The 12,730-nt window shown below is 36.5% G+C and overlaps 1 protein-coding gene across 1 annotated transcript in view; it reads left to right on the top strand.

The window, feature by feature from the left end:
• Nucleotides 1-12,730, top strand: part of LOC149554004 (ankyrin repeat family protein / regulator of chromosome condensation (RCC1) family protein) — a 43,550-nt gene that overhangs the window by 24,214 nt on the left and 6,606 nt on the right. The window contains exon 7 of the mRNA XM_089789331.1: nucleotides 12,502-12,714. Within this exon, the coding sequence (XP_089645457.1) occupies nucleotides 12,502-12,714 (213 nt within the window). The remainder of the gene's footprint in view (nucleotides 1-12,501; nucleotides 12,715-12,730) is intronic.

The following is a 12,730-nucleotide window of genomic DNA, read 5'->3' as shown; positions in this document are numbered from 1 at the left end:
CCAATCTTTAAGAGCTTCTTTTTCGATGGGGCTCTTTTGGCATTTTTTGTGTTCTTTTTAGTGAGAACTTTTTTTTCATGTACGTCTTGTGAGCTTTTCACATCATTGCCCCATTGCAAATGGGGACCCCCTCTTTTCGTATGTTAACTATAGGGTTTTGGCAGTACAAGTGTTTGTTTTGAGCTTTTAGGATTGAGGAGTGGTCAAGAGTCCATGTCTCAAAGATTTGAAACATAGGCAAGCTGGGTGTGAAATCATTAACATTATTGTGCAAAAAACAAAATTGGCTGAGTTTTGTGGGAAAGTTCCCAAGTGTTGGTGTGTGTGAGCTAGTGAACTGATCTCTATGGTGTATAGATGTTCTATCATGTTAATTTATACCAAAATGATGAAGTCTTGCAAGAAAAGTGCAGTCCTTATGAAGTTTGATTTTCCGCCAAGTTTGGACTGTGAGTCACTACAAACTTGTTTTTCCACCGAGTTTGGACCAGAAGTTCCTGTGGAAATTGATTTTCCACACTTGGATTGTGAGAACAAGTGAAACCAATTTGAAAAGGTCATTAGTCACTATGGAGGTCCATTTTCATTTCTTGGACATAAGGATCAAGGTTAAAATGCTAATAATCCTTATAGGGTTGTTTTTCAACCGAGTTGACATTTTTTTTTGGGAAAGGTGGGAGTGGAAAGTCCTTATGGACATTGATTTTCCACCAATCCCTATGACTATTAATATTCCGTTGTTTCCTTATAGGGCTTCGATTTCCACTTTATAAGTTAAGGATCCAACTTGTCCCAATGGATGAGAAATTTCCACTTGTCCTTATGCAGATGGAATTTCCACTTGTCCTTATGCAAATGGAATTTCCACTTATCCCTATGGGGGTTGAATTTCCCATTAGATGAGCAAATGAGCAAGTAGTGTAAATTTTTCCTATAGAGGTCAATTTCCTATTTCCCCTCAATTTGAGCAAGTGAATTTTCATTCGGACTAGTTTATCTCTATGGTGGTTGATTTTCCACCAAGGCAAAAGGGTGGAACAAGTTGAATTATGCAATCAGATTTTGTCCCTATAGGCATCAAATTCTTGGAGGATTGAATGAAGTTTTGAAGGCAAAATGAAGAAAAAATTGAAATCTAAGATGTGGTCAAGCTGATCAATTTTTCACCAGCATGGTGAAGAAATGAGATCAAAAGAAATAAGCTTGCACAAGTTCCTATGCTGGTCAAAAACTTTTAAGAGGCAAAATACTTTATCCCACATTTGCTGTGGAGATGTATGTCAGAGGTAAAACCACTTTAAAGTGCCATCAAACAACAATATTTAAACACTATTAGGCAGCAGATTCAGGATTGGAGGTCAAAGGAAAATCATTGGAGGGTGAGAGATAGAAGACACAAGAAAGAAGACAAGTCTGATCAGAAGTTGGAGAAAGAACATCGATAATATCCGAAAGCATAACCCTGTGCAATGAACTCCTCTACTCTCTCACATCATGTAAATCAGCAAAGGCAGGAACATATCTAGAGCTGAACATGAGGTAGGTGCCCGTGGTTTCCAAAACCGTGTATAATAGATTCTTTCTATTATGTGTATGTTCTTTTTTAGAAACATCTTGTTTGTAAACTCTATAAGAACAACTTGTTCTTTGTAAATGAATTTTTTAATTATTTACTGATTCCCTATTGTAATATGATATCAAAGCCGACTAAATTTTTTCAATTTTTTTCTAATTTCTTCATTGAAATTATTTGATCTAAAGTTTATCTCATTTCCTGTAGTTTATGTTCATTGATTGTGAAAAATCTTTTTCACTAGTTCTTGCAGATCTCTCTGCAAACACCCATATATGTTTTTTCGTCATTTTTTTTCCAGGATTACAAGGTTGTTAAACGTCTATATCTCCTATGTTGATCATTTTTTCGCGGTGCATTTTTGTTTATTTCATGGTTTACCATCCAAGGCTCTTCCGGTGTCTTTGGTAGGTTCTACATTGCCTTATTGGTTCAAAATGACCATTAACGTGGCCTTTCAAGATTTCAAACTATTCCGCCAATTGTCTTTGCCTGCTTTTTTTTCCCTGTCATAATCGTGCAACATGTTTTCCCTTTGGCGACGTCTGTAAAAATGCGCCTCTACACGATTTTCTTAGTTCACAAGAAGATTCATAGCCTGTTTTACCTGATTCATCGTTGTTTGTGATGCTTGCAGTATTTTCTCAGCTTTTGTGTTCCATGTTTCTAGAATTTTTGTATCTTCTCTACTACTTGCAAAACGTCTTCACTCTTCCACAACCTCCTCAATTTCTTTCAAATTTTTCATTTTTTGTTCTGTTTCAAATTTCAACCGTAAATTCTTGGTGAGTTTTTTGAGACATCAATTTGTTTGCCTTCAAATTTTTATGGGTGCCTTGTTTTTCGTGCCTCAGATTCTTTGCCAGCTGAAATAAAGATTCTTGGTGAGTTTTTCCAGACCTCCACTAGGTTGTCTTTGAATTTTTCTAGGTATCTTGGTTTCTGTATCTTGAATTTTGAGCTAGCAGACTCATATTGAAATTTGTGCTTGTACTTGCCTCTGTTATTAACACATTCAAATTTGTGCATTCAACCATCTAGGTTTCTCATTTTTTTGCACCTCAAAAATTGTACTATCATGGTTCAAAATATTGTTATCAACAACTTCTCGCCAAGGGCAAAAACAAATATTGAGAAAATATCGGAGATAAATTGATGACTTATTGGGAATTGTGAATTTGATTTTGCTGGAAAAATTTCTTCAAGTCCTCTTCTAATCCAAATAAATTGCTCTAAAATGTCGCAAATCATGTCTTTTTTCTCCTTCAAAACCTTTTTTCCTCTCCTAGACACCAAATTTGTAAAGAAGAAAATGTGAAAATAGTGCTTTTTGGTTTGTCAGTCTCTATCAGTGAATTGTGGCTGATATTATGGCTAAATATCGTCAATAAGTTCATTTTTTTGGCGTCAAGTTTGCAAATTCTCGGCGATATAGATTCACAATAAAATTACCTAGTTTATTGCTGCCCAAAACTTCTTGCGATAAGTTTACTTGTTGTAAAGAAGTCTGCAATATTTTAATCTATGCATGCAATGACATCTTTGATCAGCATTCTGTTGGAAGATAGTAAAAAATTTAATGACAAAAATTATACCACATTAAAGTAACGCATGATGACAATGACAAAATTGTTCTTGGCATGACTACTCGTCTTGTAAATGAAGGCAAAGAGTAGAGTAAATTTGATGTGCAGAATCAAGAAGTTGTCATGCTCATCAAAATTTTCGTCATTAATGATCAACTCCCACAGGGTCCTTCCGATAAGACAACTACATAGATTTGGAGCCATCTGAATGGTTTTCGTGAAACTTTTGACTAAAGTCGTACATTGTTTCTAAGGAACATGCTCTTCAATCATGATGGATGATCAAGTATCTCTACAAGATCATCTCAATAAAATGAAGGATATTCATGATCAGTTGGAAGCCATTGAACACAAAATGGAAGAAGACATGGTGGTGGTCACCCTGAAGAGTCTCAACTTTTCTTTCACCCATTCTGATGTGTCGTTTTCCGATCTTTATATAATGTTTCTACAACAAGATCATTGGAAACAACAATTCGACAATGGTACTAGCTCATCTTCAAGCACTCAAGCCTTCTCAGCTAAATCCGTAGCCAACTATTAGTTCTCTCACTCTTCTCAGCATAATTCTTCTTCTCAGTCATCAAAAGGCTTGAAGAAGAAAAATGTTCAGTGCAACTACTGCCATAAGTCTGCACATAATGAAGTTGGAGTGTCGGAAATGCTTAGCTGCTCAAGTTGAGCAATCTAGTTCACTGCCTCAAGTGCATGGTGCAGAGCATTGAGCTAGGTGTATCCGCCTTTTACGTCTCCATGACTCTCAGACTTGTAGATCATGTAAAATTTTTTGCGTAGTACCTTGATTTAGGTGCACACCACCACTTCATTCATTGCCAAGATTGGTTCACAGATTTCCTGCTATTCTCAGTTTCAATTATTTTTGGAGCAGAAGAATACATCATTTTCGAATGAGGCAATATCTAGATTTTGTCTAGAGGTAGGAAACTGATTTTCCTCGATGTGTATTGTGTTCCAGGCATGGAACTCAATCTTCTCTCTATCAGTCAAATTCTGAGACATTCTCTGCAGTTTGATGTGACCTTTAGTTCACATCAATACAGTATCATTGATTGGGAAATTTAGTCTACGGTTGTTGTCAATGTTGAAGATCATGATCTTTTCAAACTTGTTGATTATAGGGATTCTTAGAAGCTTGCTATGGCTTTCCATCACTCCTCTATTAGTACACTTAGGCATCAATGATATGGGCACTTAAATGTGCACTATCATTCTCAACTTGTTCAAAAGATCTTGTCAGTGGACTGCCAAAGATCCATACCTAGAATCTTGGAGTTTGCAGAGCATGTTAGGCTGAGAAGCAACATCGCACTCCTTTTACAGGTGGCGACTCTAGGAGAGCTTCTAAGTTGTTACAATTGGACCATGCTAATGTTTGTAGCTCTATGACTACTTTTATTGTTACTGGGTCCAAGTATTCTTTAGTTTTTGTCAACGATTTCAGTCGTAAAATGTGGGTGTATTTCCTTTGTAAAAAATTAGAGATGTTAGTTGTATTTCAAAAGTTCAAATTATTTGTAGAAAAAGAGTTTGGTCAACAGATAATTACTCTTAGAATTGAAATAGGGGAGATTTTTGTTCCTTTGCCTTCTCTCGTCTTTTGTAATCAACATGGAATAAAGAGCTAGTTAACAACACTCTACACCCCTCAGCAAAATGGTGTCATTGAGTGTTGAAATCGCAAGATCATTGAAATGGCCCGGCCTATGCTTGAACACAAGCATGTTCCACATTGCCTTCTATCTTCTCAACCACTCTCCTAGAATGGTTATCAAGAAGCAATCTCCAAAAAAGGCATGATGAGGCCATAAGCCTAGAACTAGTCATCTCAAAGTTTTTGGTTGAACTACATTTGTTTGGATTGCTAATGCTAAATGCACCAAGTTAGATGCCAAGAGCTAGAAACTCATGTAAATTAGCTATAAAGATAATCACAAAGCCTACCCCCTGGTTGATATCGAGACTAATTGTCTTATCTTTAGGTGTGATGTGGTATTTCATGAGGAACAAGGGCCATTTCAGCTTTCTCCTCCAATTATGAATTCAAAGGATCAGTGTCTCCAAGCTTAAGACTTTGATATCTGTCTCCCATTTGGTCCACCTGATGGGAGGGCTTCAACTGTTCCTGATCTTGCCTCTCCACTAGTTCATTCTCCTACAAGCTCACTTAAGCATGCAACCACACTACCTGATCTTGCTCAGGATGCATCTGATCTTTTATTTGATGATGATGACCCCATTGCACCTCTTGCTTCTGCTGTTAGCACTTCTACTCTCCAGCTTAAATGGTGGGCTAAGAAGATTGACGATCTTCATGATCATGAGCTCATTGAGGGTAGAACTGCTTGAAAGAAGAGAAAACGTTTTGACTTTGTAATTTATGCTCTCATTTCCAACATTCATAGTGTGTATGAACCTCAAATATACACAGTGGCAAAAGTAAATACTCGAGTAGGAGGAAGCTATGCTGACTGAGCATCATAGCCTGTTGAAAAATAAAACTCGGTTCTTGTCGGGTCCTCCTTTACGAGAGAAACCATCGACTGCAAATGGGTCTACAAAGTCAAATACAAAGTTGATGGTAGTTTAGATAATTACAAGGTTTGTCTTGTTGCTAAAGGCTTCTCTTAGCGGGAAGGAATTGATTATGAAGAGACCTTTGCTCTTACTGCAAAGATGAGCACTATCAGATCAGTTCTCACCATGGCGGTCCAATGTGATTAAAAGGTTCATCAAATGGATTTAAAGAGTGCTTTTATGAAAGGTGATTTGCAAGAAGAAATGTACATGACACAACCTACTGGATTCAAGGATGCCTGTAAAGAACATGAGGTACTCAAATTGGTAAAAGCACTTTATGGCCTCAAATAGGCTCCTCAGGCATGGTACATGAAAATCGATAAGTACCTCACTGTTCAGGGTTTTCAGACAAGTCCTTTTGACTCAAACTTGTATGTCAAGACTACTGGCAGTGATATCATCATTTTGGTTATATATGTTGATTTGATTATCATTGCTAGTTCTGAATCATTGGTTTAGGGAATCAGACAAAATATTTGTCAGTTTTTTGACATAACTATCTTGGACTTCTTCATTACCGCCTAGATGTCGAGGTTTCACAATAGTCACATGCATCTTCGTCTCCCAATCTAAGTATGCACGGGCTCTGCTGGACAAATTTAGAATGTAGGATTGTAAATCTGTATCTACACCTACGGAGTTTGGCCTAAAGTTATCAGCCAAATCTCGTTCTCCTATTAAGAATGAATCCACATTCTGTTAAGTAATAGGTAGTTTGATATATCTAACTACCAGTAAACCCAATCTCAACTTCGCAGTGAGTTACATATCTCACTTCATGACGACTCCCACTTCAGATCATTGAGCTCCAGCAAAGCGCATGCTGCACTATGTGAAGGGCACTCCTGAGTTTGGCATCCTCTATGGACGAACCAAAGATGCTCATTGGTCATACAGACTCAGACTAGAGAGGCTTGGTTGATGACAGAAAGTGTGCTTTCATGTATTTCTTCAATTTGGTACAAGTGCAATCACTTGGACCAGTAACAAAAAGCAGGCAACAGTTAGAGCAGGTTGTGAGGCAGTTTGGCTTTGGAGGTTGCTCTCCGACAAAAGCAGGCTATATCTCTCGCCTCAACGGAATCTGAATATTGGGCAACAGTCAGAGCAGGTTGTGAGGCAGTTTGGCTTTTGAGGGTCCCTTGATTTTGCGACAATCAAGGGGTCCTCAAACTTGCCAAAAATCCAGTCCTCCATGAGAGCATTAATCATATTGGCGTTCAGTGTCATTTTATCTATTAGCTGGTTGAAGATGGAGCCGTGAATTTGCAGTTTGTTCCTACAGCTGACGAGATTGCTGATATTCTCACCAAACCCTTTACTTGTAGAGAAGTTTGTTGAATTCACGGGGCGGCTTGGTGTTGTTGATAAGTAGAGCACTAAAGGAGGGTATTAAAATAATATCTCCAAAGTTAATTTATTTTCATTTTAATGGTCACTTCTAGGTGTTGTAAATATATCTTCTATAATAAATGTTTTATATTATTAATATGTTTGTTTTTAGAAACATCTCATTTGTAAACTCTATAAGAACAATTTGTTCTTTGTAAATAATTCATCCAATTATTTACCAATTACCTGTTGTAATAAAAAAACACTTATCAACACATCCAAGTAAGGCTACAATCACTTTTTTCCAACCTGTAACTATTAGCTTATCATCTTGCTTGATCAAATAATATATACATAAATACCCAAATGATGGGTTGAAATTTAATTTGTATTCTCAAGACACTGATTTCATTGCCAGTAATGAACAAATGAGTAATGGAGTGCATCCAGGTGACACTTACTAAATGCAGACAACTTTTCGGAGACACAATTGAGTTACTATTATGTTACCATGTTTATTGTATTTGAAGATTCAACTCTGAAATCCTTTGTCCATTATTTTAATTTTTGTAATGTTTTGTGAATCTGGAATGGGGTATCACTTATGAAATTGTACTCCTAGCTGCTTGTTGTGTTGCCAATAGAGTATTATCTTGTGAATGATTGTTGTGATTTAAGACTGAAGGGCATGTGTCGTGCATTTTGTTATATGTAACTCTCTGTACCTCATATACTGAAGACTTATGTTGGGGAGTTCACCTGATTCTATTTTAGAAATTTGTAATACTAATGCCCCACATCCCTAATTCATTACAAATCGTATGGTCACATGCAAATGTTGAGAGAAAAAGTTCAAGAAACTTATTACAAAGTGTAGGTACACAAGGCACCAAACAACATATAAAGCACTTTTAGAACTTACGTTTGAAGTCCCATATAATGCATCTAGTGCTGCAAAAGAGCAGCAATAATAACAAATTTAAACATCATAAAAGATAAGATACCGAAGAGGATTTGTATCCACAATAGCCTCCAAGTCAATATGAGAGCCAACATTACTAGGTGCCTGTGTCTCGCAAACAACTCCCTTTGACTTTTCTCTTTAAGTTAGTGAAGGGTGAGGCTCTAATAGGTTATCAAACTGTCTCTAATACTGATTACATTGTCAATAATCTCCTTAAATTGTCTCTCTACCATAATCTCAAGTGCTCTTGGAAGAGGCTCCTTCATAACCGTACATGGGAAGGGGCATATCTGCAAGAGTCATGTTGTAGTCTTATGAAAGTGAATGAGGACTTGGAAGTTGCAGCTGTGCACTCATCTGTAGACACATCTGCAACTACCAGCTGCTCTAACAATTACCTCTACTTTTGCATATTCTATTCTGCCTTAATAGGGTTAATTGTAGACAGTGACCTAATTGTCTGCCATCTGGTCATAGAGACGAGCAATCCTGCTTTGTACCCTTGCCCACTAGGTATGTTCTTGTGAACTAGTCCCTCATCCGTTTTCTTATCTTTGTTCTTAAATATTGAACATCTATCTTTGCTACCATTTGCATCCGAGCCTGATCCACTGTCTTTGACTTCTGGCCATCAAATCCAATCATAGTTTTAAAAATTGCAGGGTACCCATTAGCTCGCGAGTCATTGTCTGTAATGACAAAGTCATCCATTTACTGTTTTGCCAAGTATTCCCGAGCTAATGAATTTAAATAATGTCTATTTTGCTGATTGTTTGCCAAGTTTTGAAGTCTGTTCAAGACTGGTTCTGCTGAGTTTTACCAAGTCATCAATTGTGATTCAAAATTGGTCTGTGGAGTTTTACTGAGTTGTGAGCTTTAAAACTATGAATCTAATCATCTCTCCTAGAGTTTATCATAACTTATGGTCCTCTTTGAAACAAGATATATTGTAGGAAATTTGCCAAGGTTCTGAACACATTTCTAATGCATCCTCCGAGAGAGTTTTAGCTTCATTGCATGCTCAAGCAACACTGGATCTCAATGGGAGTTTGAAGTATCTAGCTCAATCTGAATCAAATATTTTCATACCTCTTTCTAATTCTTCTTCCTTTTTTTCGCCTTGATTCTGCCATAACTTCTAGCACCTATAAATCTTTGAGCTGCATCCATTCATGTTTTCCCTTAGTTAACGGATTCGTCATATTCAGGCCAGATCTGGATTTGGATCCAATCTGGGCTTGGATCCGGCCCGGATCCTGATGGATCCAAGCCACAGCCCAAGGTTCCTGCGTGGATCCGCAGCAATGCAAGACATAAAAACAAAAAAACGGTGGGCCCAAGTGCATTTTAAAATGTTTTTTTTGCTTCAAACCTTAAAAACGACCCTTTTATTCATGATGCAAGTTCATTTGCTCTCATTTTCTAATTCAGTAATTCAATGTGAATGTGTTGATTTTTTTTTATAATCGTGAAAATAGATCATTTATCAAGTATACTAGATTCATAGATCCATACTAGAATCATCTAGTTTTAGAGTTATGTATATTTCTTTTAGTTTTTTTTGTGTGTGTGTGTGTGTGTGTGTGTGTGTATATATATATATATATATGAATCCTCCACGAATCATAATTGGGAAAAAAAAATCCTTAATCCACAGATCCAATTCATGTGCCCAAATCGGATTCGTTTGACGAATCAGCAACAAAGTGTTTTTCTTGAAGATATTTTTAGAACTAGAGTTATGCAAGTTTGTAGACACTTCCACATAGTTTGAAGATCATCCAAAGTTCCAAACAAATCCCATTTTTGAAGACTAAGCTTATTTAGGCCCTAGAATCTAGGCTTCACCTTGGAAGGACAATAAGCCAAGTTAAAAAACCATCTCAATAGATTGGTGATAGGACATTGTATATGCAAGAATTTGGAGTTTTCTATAATGTCCCCGTTTGGGATATACGTGATTTTTGCCCAAAAATAACAATTTCAAAAATACAACTTACGTACAAAGGGCGCTCTATAAATAATCTGCACAATGGCAAGTAATCTTGGAGAAAATATAATCTGTTAACATTAACCATTATGATCATAAATAGTCCTTATTGAAAACAAAGAATCCTAGATGCCCCCAATGGCCCATAAGCTAACAACTTTGTGTGGGCTACTTAATTGAAGGATGCTCAAACACTGGTTCCTGACAACTAAGCCCAAGAGTGCGGAACAACCAACCAAGTCAATTCAACCTCTTGGCTCATAAGCTACCCAGCTTGTGGTGGGCTACTTAATTGGGGAAAAACAGGTACTTATGCATCTTCCTACCCTTTTCCCCACTAATCTCAGATATGGTTCCTTGATGGTGAAAAGATAAATATTAAGTTATTAACTAATCTTATAATTCTTTTTGGGACACCGTGGAGACTATTTCCTCAATCAAGCCCAAGGACATGGAATGGGCCTTCAAGTCATTCATCCAAGTCATTCATCTCCTTGGCCCACAAGCAAACCAACTTGGGGTGGTGTACTTGATTAGGGAAGATCAATACTGCTGTATCTTCCTAACAGATTATAAAGAAATTATTAAATAGTAAATGCAAATAATATTGCATACCAATCACTATTCTTATTTAGACTGGTATGCCTTTTCTGGGTTCTATTCAAATCAGACTTGATCATTAGATTGTTGTTGAGTGATTGAATGATTTCCTTGGATTGTTGATTAAATATTTGATGATGTAACAAGTGCTGGTTTGATATGTTGGTGAATGACGATTGAATGAATGCTGATTTGATAGAGTGACTTTTCTGATTGATTGTGTTTGATTTTATAAGTGATGATTGATTCTTTTGTCGATTCACGAGAAATGATTGTTAAGTGTTCCTTGAATGCTTGGAATGATTTCTCCTATATACTTTATTGGTGGAAGGGTCACCAACTTTCATAAGAATTGAGTTACCACCCTCCTTTTCTGCCTTTTGAGAATAATAAATAATGTTCCATATTGATTTCTCTTGGATAACCTTCTCAAATGAAACCATCTACCCTTTATATCTTCCAATGTGAGGGAAAGTTATAGCACTTCATCATGTCTTCTCTTGCAAGGGTCAAATCTTTCACAATTACCACCCTTTGAAAGAGTCACTTCCTTATTTACTTCCCATTCCTTTCTTCTTCCATTAATCCTTATTCACATGCTGCATTTTCCTTCCTTTCTTAATGCCCCCTTTCAAATGAAGTGTTCTTCCTTTTATATCCCCTATTTGTATCCATTGAATTATGCATGGTGCAAAATATATATTATTTGGCATCTGTATATAAAAGGTACGCTGCAGATTTTGTCCATGATTAGCACTATCACTGTGTTATATGGATTAATATGATGGAATTGATTATTGTTATTGTACTTATATTAATTTGGATTTCAGTATCTTTTGTTTGTTGAAGTTATTTTCAGGTAATTCCAAGTTATCTGTACTTCGAAACTCAAATATTAATTTTTATATGTTATTTTTATAGCTTTCCCCAATGTCCTCAAAATCTGGAAAAAAATTGCTATCCCTAAAATTCATATCTATCCCCCAAACTTGGAGAAGCACCAGTTTTCATGGTCATTAATCAATGTTGCTTGATTGTAACAGCTTCCTTAAGGTATCAAGGTTGAGGTCTAGAGGCTAAGCATAATACTCCTCATGGTATGAATTGCTATATTATTTGATAAATTACATGACCCATGGCCATCACAATCCTCCTTCCAACAAGGTTTGTTTGTGTTACCTGCTTAAAACTTGTGATTCTAGTGCACGAGGAATATTCCCAGAGCTTCTCTTAGGTGTTTCTTTTTGGGTATGTAGGGCTGGCCAGGAAATGTTTGCTGGCTATTTACAAATTTAATAAAAAATGAATTGTCATGTCTGTAAAATGAGGGTATGGAGTGTACAATATCCTAGGGATGTTTGGTCAGTCTCCCTTGTGGATGGCCAGATTCCTTTGGGGATGGTGTAATATGTTATAAAACAAAATATAAAAAGTTAAAGAAAAGAATAGAAATAGAAAGAACAGGGAGTCAGTGGTGACTCATTTCACTTCTAACTGTTGTTCAAAGTTAATCAATTACTAAGTTGCTGGTTCGGATTTGGATTTAGGCAAATTTATTTTTGGTGGGTTCGTGCAAGTAAGAATTTTTTTTTTATGGCTATATAAAATGCCATGTATTTTTTACAGATCTCTTGTTCATCTTTGGAAGTAATTCCTCATGATTCTTTAAAGAGTCAAACGGTTTCAATTTATGGTTGAGTTTTCATGGTTGTGGTTGGTTCTTTCTTTAACAAAAAAGTTGAAAGAACTTTCTATTTGAAATTAATGGAATCATTTATATATTAATTCATTGCTTTTACATCAAGGCATTGAAACAGGTTAATGGGGATTTATTTTGTTTGGGTAATGTTGATGTCAGGTTTTCACATGGGGCTACAAAATGGTAAGCCCAAGGCGTGTAACAATATCTAGAAATATTAAAAAGAGTGGAAACATCCCTTTAAAGTTTCATCATATGCCGCGGCTTCATGTGACTTCCATAGCTGCTGGTATGACTCATAGCACAGCTCTCTCTGACGATGGATCCTTATTTTACTGGGTTTCATCTGATCCGAATCTCCATTGTCAACAGGTGTGCATGGTTGCTT

This window comes from Cupressus sempervirens, chromosome 6 (genome assembly GCF_028749045.1).
Source record: "Cupressus sempervirens isolate cs-2001-9-10 chromosome 6, ASM2874904v1, whole genome shotgun sequence".
Lineage (NCBI taxonomy): Eukaryota > Viridiplantae > Streptophyta > Pinopsida > Cupressales > Cupressaceae > Cupressus > Cupressus sempervirens.
The sequence above is the reverse complement of the archived record's forward strand: the minus strand, read 5'-3'. Positions and strand labels throughout refer to the sequence as shown.